Source organism: Eurypyga helias, unplaced genomic scaffold, assembly GCF_000690775.1.
Source record: "Eurypyga helias isolate BGI_N326 unplaced genomic scaffold, ASM69077v1 scaffold25105, whole genome shotgun sequence".
In the NCBI taxonomy this organism is placed as follows: Eukaryota; Metazoa; Chordata; class Aves; order Eurypygiformes; family Eurypygidae; genus Eurypyga; species Eurypyga helias.
The window spans coordinates 87153-96041 of NW_010249860.1; the positions used below are offsets into that span (position 1 = coordinate 87153).

The 8889-nt window shown below is 38.8% G+C and overlaps 1 protein-coding gene across 1 annotated transcript in view; it reads right to left on the reverse strand.

Moving 5' to 3' along the window:
- Positions 1–6587: 6587 nt before the first annotated feature.
- The window catches only part of STRN (striatin, calmodulin binding protein), a gene marked incomplete at its 5' end in the record, with an annotated part of 41790 nt that continues 39488 nt past the window's right edge, over positions 6588–8889 (reverse strand). The window contains 3 exons of the mRNA XM_010151517.1: positions 6588–6971; positions 7061–7147; positions 8447–8554. Coding sequence (XP_010149819.1) covers positions 6802–6971; positions 7061–7147; positions 8447–8554 — 365 coding nt within the window. The remainder of the gene's footprint in view (positions 6972–7060; positions 7148–8446; positions 8555–8889) is intronic.

Below are 8889 nucleotides of genomic sequence, written 5' to 3' on the forward strand. Positions count from 1 at the left end.
CAGGGCGAGACTACTTTAACACACAATGCCACAACTCAGACTCAGTCCGGAAGAAAGTTGGGCTAAAAAGCGTGTATCATTACTAAACACCTCATTAGTTCAGCCACAGTTTGGATTTTGTTATCCAGCAACAAATCTGACAACAAACCAGTTGAGACCCACAGATTCTACCTCTGACAACGAACCAGTTGAGACCCACAGATTCTACCAGTCAACTGGATTGACACCTGCCGGAGTGGAGTTCAGATTCTCAAAAACATCTTAAAGGACACAGCACTTGCAAAGTTTTCTCAACGCACTACAGAGCAGCAAAATGAAGTTAGCAGGTGGGCGAAGAGATAACTCAGTAGAATTAAATGGCCTGGGAACAAGGAGGTACAAATCAGCCTTTTGGTAGTGGGAGAGGTAGGGTTGAAGCTGAAACCCCACTATGCTTCTAAGAGAAAATCAATAGTTCTTTACGAAACTTCCCTGCAATGAGAGTCCACTGCAGATGGGATTTTAAGATTCTAAGAAAATATAACCTAAAGGAGGATTTAAGTGGGAAGATAAAAATCAGATCTCAAAAGGATAGATAACCTGCACGCAGGGATGTTCATCAGCACAGGCAGAGACACCTCACTTCCCACCATCCTCCCTCCTGGCATGAATCCTTCCAGCTGAACAAGAGCACTTGCCTGAGCAAGGGCTGTTTTAGACCCCCCCACTCCCCAGGTGTTCGTTCCTTTGCTCTATGGTATGTAATCCTGGCTTTTACAACAGGGTTTATTCCTTGTAAAACACCAGCTGGATTAACACTGGTTTCCATCAGTTCCTCTGCTGCTCAGTGGGAACATTGTGGAGGCCTTGGTGAGCGCTTTACAGGCCATTTGTCTCAGTAACGTCTCCAAGCTGAGACACTGATGATGGAGGAGCCAAGACTGTTCCCCTACTGTAACCCCCTTCACCTAAATACATTATCAGATTCAGATAAAATGCTCTTAATGCCTTCCCCTCCTTAAGGAGAAAGGGAGCTTCCTGAAACATTTGAGTATAGTTTTTTAAGGAAACCTTTGCTTCCCCTCTGTCACCCAATGCTAACAGCAACGCTGAGCATCCCTATGGTGCCCACCAAGAGCAGATGCCCAAGAAAACTCAAAATACCATGCCAAAGGTTGCAACGTCTCACACAAACCAAACTACCATAGGTAAGTGGTTTACTATCACATTCCGGTTTCCTCATTCTTAACAGTGTAGTGCTAAAATATTTCCACTGAACAGCCACAAATTTCAGAATGTTTTTAAATGCTATATTATAAGCAGCATCATGTTTTCACAGTTACTTCCACAAATCTCAGCTCACCACTAGAAAGCTGAAAGACATACATGCTAAGTGAGCCACAAATTACCTGGAACTATTGGTCCCATTCACATCTCGTCTGTACGAGAAAATACTGGAGTATTTTTTTTACAGAATGGGCTACTGAATGTGAATTGAGTCACAGATGAAACCGTATGTAGTATATATTAAATATGTAGATTATGACTGAAAAAAAAAAAAGAAGAATGAGAAATTAGCCTAAAATTTTACACTGCTTCCCAAATTTTGTAGCTTTGGTTGAATACTGAAATCATAAGACAAAGTATCAGTCCTGCAATTTTGTTTTTAAATAAATGTTTATCCACAAGCCAAAGAACAGTTCCACTGCAGTGTCTGAGGAACTCATCTTCTCCCAGCGGAGCCCCCAGCACAAGGACTATGTTAGCAGAAGAGTCAGTTCTGTTCTTAGAATTTAATTAATACGCTACTGCAAATCTTTGCCATCTCATCTACAGCAACACAGTTTTGAAGTCTGAACCATCTCCACTGTTTACTCTGACACAAGAGTGCCTGATTTGGAAACTGGATATATACCCGATTCTATCCTTCGCACAACCTGCAACCAATGGACAAATGGTTAAATCTGAAGAATCATTAAGGGAAAGCCTCGCTAAACTTGTTACTCTGACCTCTTAACGTTGTCCTTTGTGATACCATCAGGCTAAACCCTGCATGGCTGCCCAGCCGAACTCTTCTGCGATGACACCACTCACAGGGAGGGCATGTGAGTTCTGGCCATTTAACCTACCGCCTATCCCCTACGGAGTCCAGCAAATGCTTTCCCTGCTTCCCTTGCGGTCCAGCACCCAATCCAAGTGACTGCTGCCTACAGGCCTTCAAAGCAAGAATATAAATAAGCTCCTCTGCAGATACTCTCATGCTGCAGAACTTACTTGTGTTAGACTGCAAACCTGATGCTTCAGCAAAGAGGACTCCAAGAAGAACATTGCTACAGTCTCCTGAACCACCCCAATGCCTGCATTTTCCTCCTTAACTCAACCTACACATGAACAGGTCTTACTAGATAGTTCCCACAGGTGTCAAGTAGGGTCACTAGGACAGTCTGCAAAGACGCTGCCAAACCACGGCCTGTAAATGCTTCCAAATACACACCTTGAAAGGCATTAAGAAAAGCCAAAACTTGCTTATCTGATGGTTACACCCACTTAACAATTTTTTGCTTCCTTTGGGATGGGCTAACACTTCTGCCCATCAAACACTGCTCAATTGACATATCAGTTTATGGAAATTGCTGCTCCCCAAAATTACATTGTTCATATGTGAGAAAGGAGATAGGGAAAGGGGACACATCTGTGATCAAACAGCTGTACTGTGTGGTGTAACCAAGTCCTTTATCTCTCACACACTTATTCAAAAGGACACGTTTCTGGTTACTTTAAATTCACAACTGCAAAATAGTGTTGTATGACCTAATCACAACCGTATGGTGAACGTCACACACTTACTCAAACACATTACATATGGGACTGCTTGAACGTTACGTTACTTGAAAACATACTGGCATATAGTTGCACAGGCTTCTGCTAAAGAACCTATTTTATCAAAATAAAGACAAACAGGATCCCAGAATATTCATCAGGTGATTTCTTACAAGCAAATAAAATCTTTTACTTGGCATGTCAAAAGTTCTCTCCTTGAGGCACAAAAATAAATGCAGACAGTAGGATTTTGTAAGGGTGAAGAAAATGTTTTTCACAATATAATTATACCTAGAGCTTCTTCCAGGCTACTTCAAATCATTTTGTGCAAGCATTTTGGTAACTGAATCAAATATGCGAAACCAAACAGCACAATTAAGTAAATTATAAATAAAAATGAGAGTATTTAAACTTAGCAGACCAATTTCCAACGTACGGAAGGACTACAAATTCTCCCATTCAATTAGTAAAACAAAAATCAGTAGCACAGGCTAACATACACAAAAAAATTAGGTGAGTTAACTATTAAAAAATGTTCCATGTAAATTGGGTGTCGGAAAAACAGTTAATGGTAAAATGAAATATATTGTTGTTGCACAAAAATGTTTTTTTGCAAGAATTAAGCCTTTGGTCCAATTTTGTTTAGATCTCCAACAGATGAATGTATCACATTCATGAAAGTTGCCAACTACATTGAACCAGGAAGAACTGCACACAGAAGGGAAAAACAAACAATAATTTAGTGCCCTCAGAGATCAGAAGTTCAAAGCTTAGAAACCCCAGGATAATCATAAAACAGGAATGATGTAGGCAGCTGCAAAAGAATTACAGCAACATACTGAAAGTCAAGAAGAAACATGAGAAGCAGAAATGCTCCAAGTTATTTATAACAGTTGTCAGAAAAAGAAATATGATTTGGGTTTGTGAGACACTAGCCAGAAGACCAAAAGTTTGGACTTCCTACACAAAAGCATCACGTTACAGAAGGAAAGCACAAACAAACAAAACCCACGTTTGACAGATGACCTTCAGACTAAGTCCAACAAACCATGCATGTGGAATGGCATTGTGGGCACCAAGACGCAGAGAACTGAGATGAAAAGACCAAAACAAGAAGCTGTTGTGTAAAAAGAGCAAACTAAATAATAGCTTGAAGGAAGTGGAAAGGAATGGAAATATACAGCTAGAAATAGTGCGTGCATGCAGGTTCCAAGTTACAAAGACAGCGAGGAATATGTAAAATGGCACAAAAATGGCTTGGAATACTGGCATGAAGTTACAAAAGAACTACTAAACATCACGTAAATCCTCCTGCCAGTGAGACACAATCACTGAAATAATCTTCAAAAGGAATTCTAATTGTTTAGAACAGATATAAGACCTCACTGGCCAAGACAATATTAAGATGCACAAGTCTACAACCCTGCTTTCGCAAGCAGATGGACTAGAAGCCTAAATAATTTTTTCATCCCTAGCTCCTACGATGATGTTCAGAAGATCTGACAGGCTCATGCACAATACCCTGCAGTCCTACAAGTATGTGAGCAAGTACAGTAAAAAGACATTGACATCAATTATGAAGACCAGCACAAAAATATATGTACTCCACAACCTCTGTGTAAGGCTACATTTGTTTTGTTTTAAAGGCACCTCATCCTCTAGCTATTGCCAGCTTTTAAAAAAAACACACTTTTCAGTTTGAGCAAGAGCTCAACAGTGAGAAGGAAACATCTTTCAATTCACATTTGAACAGCCACTTCTTACATTCCAATTGTAATCAGAATGACAGTCTTTAAAAACAAGCATGCCTATTAGTTTTATGTACAGCAATTTAAACAACTGTAACTACGTATTGTATTGTGTAAGCAGAAGCACAACATTCATTTCATACTCACACCATTATCCTTTGTATACACAAACTCAAGAGAACTCTTAATACTAAGACATTAAAATGCACCCATGGAGTCTTCCCTTACTAGACACATTTAATACATGTTTACAATATATATACACATATATAATATACATAACTTTTAGATTTTTTTTCAAATAAATCTTTGTAATTTCCTCTTCAAAAAGAAATAAAATAATGACACTGAAAGAATACGAGTCAAGTACACAGAACTCCCACAAAGTTGAATGCTCAGTTTTGCAGCCAAGTTTCCCCCTTTCCATCATAACCAAAGCACTTTATAAAAACTAAATAATCTGAATTACTATCATAGTCATCTGTTTCATGGTAAAAGTTCTACTCTTATCTATGGAAATACATTGCATATCAATATCATGAAGTGACATATCTGAATATTCTGAGCAATAAAAGGTATTCCAGGATATTTTAGCAGTAAATATAACGTGTTGCAGGCTCAAACAGCACAGGTCAACCTTTTATTCTGAATAATATAGTTGATTTAAACTCTGAGATCAGCTTCCCATGTGGTCCCATCCCCAGATGCCACTCTAAAACAACACAGTCAGACCCTATGTCGATATATTTCAATGATTCCTTTTTAAAAAAGTGTCAGTTTAAAGGCAAAGATTTATTTATCAGTTTCCAGTCAACCACAGGCTGGTACATGGAAGAGTTGCACTGGGTTTTTTCCTACTCACATCAGCACCAGAAGTCATCTCCAGCAGAAATTCTGCTTTCCATTCCCATTAGAGGAAAACACCAACTGCAGGCTTATGAGCAGTAACAACTCTGATGATGACATGTAATAGAAAAGAATCCACTCACCTTCATTTCAGAAGGGACAAAGAGACTAAACGATTGGATTAGAAGTCACTTGCCATTCAAATCAACAGAGAAGCTCTGAATACATAAACAAAGCACATCTGTTGAGTAATTACGAGAAGTACTCGTTCTTCAGGTCACCTGATCAATGGCATGATACACCCAGTGAAGCAGACAGGTTAAAGTGTTCCACAAATGGTGACGCCAGGAAATACCTCTAGAAGTAGCAGAAACTCTCGAACCGATGGAACTTTGCATAGTTCCCACCTATCGCACTACTAGGACTCATGCAAAGCATGAGGTATAGGTTTAATCTTCAAAAGAAGTATTTCACCGTTACCTTTAATGCCCAGAATTATACCCTTTTTAACGGGAACAGAAAGAGGAGATGAAAGTTTGACAGTTAAATTGTAGGGCAGCTTCTTTGGAAAGCTTTGTGGTAATTTTTTGTGGCAGATCTCCAAGAATAAACAGCATTATAAATCTGAATAAGTTAAATCTGCTACGACAGTATATACAGACTGCTTCAGCCTGTTGTTAACTGGGACTAGACTAAAGGCTCAGCTTCCAGCCACATGCTAATACACCCTTTAAAAAAAATTATATACGTTTCTTTGCAAAGATTTACTGTATAACACAGAAAATGTAGCCAAAACTTCACTGCATTTTTATTTACGTTAGTAGTTTGCTCTCCTTGCATTGCATTTATCTTAGGCTAGCAGCCAGGTGGCTGAGACTAACTACCCGCTACTGCTCTCTGAACAAGATCTGCTTTATTAATACCAAAGGGATGAGAAAGTGCATTCTCACATGACACAATAATGAGCATGTGAACTGACATTTTTTCCAGGTGATTTGATTTTAAGTACATTAAGATTCCTCAGTGACAAGGATCCTAAGAAGTTTCCCTCTTTTCCTACTCCCTGATGCAATTAGACCCTTTCTTTCCAGTACTCCATTTTATTAACAGAGAATACATAGACCTAGTTTCACCCAAGGCCTGCCTGGACGAAAATTCACATCCTCTGAAATAAAAGCATTTCTTTTGATTTTTAACTATTTGAAACTGAGAGTTTCCAAGCTCTCAGCACCAGCTGAGCTCACAGAAACCAGAACAAATGTCAATTTAGAAAACAGCACCCTGCAAAACTAAACACTTACAAACATTCTCTGAATTACTGGGCAGGATAAGACAACTCATGCCCTCCTCTTCTTTTGTGCAGCTGGTTAAATATATACAAAGCTAGAGTTGAAAGGGAAGCAATCTGTCATACAAACACTTTAGCCAGGGCATCTGCTCCTGCACTGGCAATATAACATTTGGAGGGGTGGAATGCCACATCGTGAATGGACTCATCAAATTTTTTGCGATGAGCAGTAAATTCTTGGATGCAGGTCTTGCTTTCAAGATTCCATAAGCGAATCGAACAATCATGACCTAGAGAAAGGGGAAACAGTTTTCTTTATAATTGTCACGTCTGCCACCATTACGAGAAAACGAAAAAAATGGAATCTGAATGTACTTACTGCCAGACATCAAATACAAGCCATTGGGATCAACAGCTAAACTTGTAACCGCATCTAAGTGAGCTACCATGGAGTGGATCAGTTTTCCTTTGAAAGAAAAGATTTACTTAGGTTATTTTCTGCAATTCACTTTGTCATCTGTATTGCCTGCTTAAACCCTACCACAGCTCATATTATAAATGCAAGATCTTGTCCCATGACTGAACCATAAAAATTACACAAGAAGTCATTCTTTTTATGTTTACAGTCCCAGGACAGCCACAGTACCAATAGCACCAACTTTGTCAGACCTTTGTTTTATGTGTGCAAAACCACCGTGGAGCTGCAATTTTAACTGTTCATTTTAACTATCTGCTCCTTAAGTGAATTAAGCGAGTTCAGGAGTAAGTTCCTGACTGGGAAGGAGGACAGGAGTATAGTAATAAGCAATGAACGTAAAATACGTAAGAATAAGACATAATTTTAGTCAGAGAGAATTACTGTGCTGGTACAGCTCATTATAATTACAGTAATGCTTTCACATTAAAAATAAGAAAGCATGGGTCAAATGTCTCTTTTTATGCTGAAGATAATAAAACAGAAAAAAATGAGCGTCTCTTTTCTCTATTACTTGTTACAGAATGACATCATCAAACAAATGAGCTATTTTCAGCCTCTTATTCACCTCTTCTTATTTAACATCCATTTGGGAAGTAGCAAACTTAAAATTAACAAGAATACTGAAAGATCTCCATTTAACTTAAGACAGTGTGACCTGGAAGCAGAGAAGTCACCAACTGTAGATTATCAAGATTCACAGTCAGAATACCAGATTAATATTACTGTTCCTACCAAAAAGTCCTTTAAAACCTAAGAGATTTATAATTCCACATTTCAGTGCAACTCTCATTACCAGCTTGAGAAAATATTATAAGCTGTCCAGCTGTTTCTGCAAGTGAGAGATTTGGAGGAATACAGTGGATTAAGAATGATGCCTATAAGGGAACTTCTACCTCCCAAGCCATCAGGCAGGGGTCTTGGAAGCACTAAAGGAATGCCAGAGCTTTCTGCCCTCAGATGAAAACAACACAGACAACACAACAGAAGAAAACATGAACATATTAAAAAAGGCTTCCTTTTACGTTAAATGCTGATAGCCCCCATACATAAGGCATTTTAAAAGAACAGACAGAGAATTATGCAGGTTCCTTATCACCATGCCAATAAAGTTTTAACTGGGCTGGCAGTCTGTGGGCTCTACTGGTGATGAGAGATTTCTGTTTCAGAAGATAACCAAATCTCAACATCCCTCAGCATTTGTGTAAACGTTATTAATCCTAATAAAATTCTGTTAATGTTTTATGTTATACAACTGCTGTGACCAGGATTTGCCAAAAAGATGCATACCTGTATTGTTGTCATAGAATTTGATGTGTCTGTCTTCATGAGCAGTGATGCTAATTGGAAGAGTTGGATGGCTGATGACTCTGTTTATCTGACAGGAGGAACTGACTGCTGAGAAAACACCCACATGTATCAATACATGTAAATTGCTAAGTTCTTTGAAAGATTGCTACTAAGAAATAATTAAGCAATCAAGCTTAACTACAAAATAATTCTTGCCTTCACATAATGGAAACTCTCAACTAGCACCTTACGTAACGTGGTTTACCCTAAAAGACTTCTGAACTTACACGCACACAGAGGCATACATAAACCATATGTATGCGTGTAAATACAAACAAGTAAGGTCCAACTTTTGGCCAGGGTTTTAGATGGGCACATTAGGTAAGAACATAAAGCCAAAAACTGAGTGAAAATACCTCTTTCTCCCCCCCCCACCCCCCCCC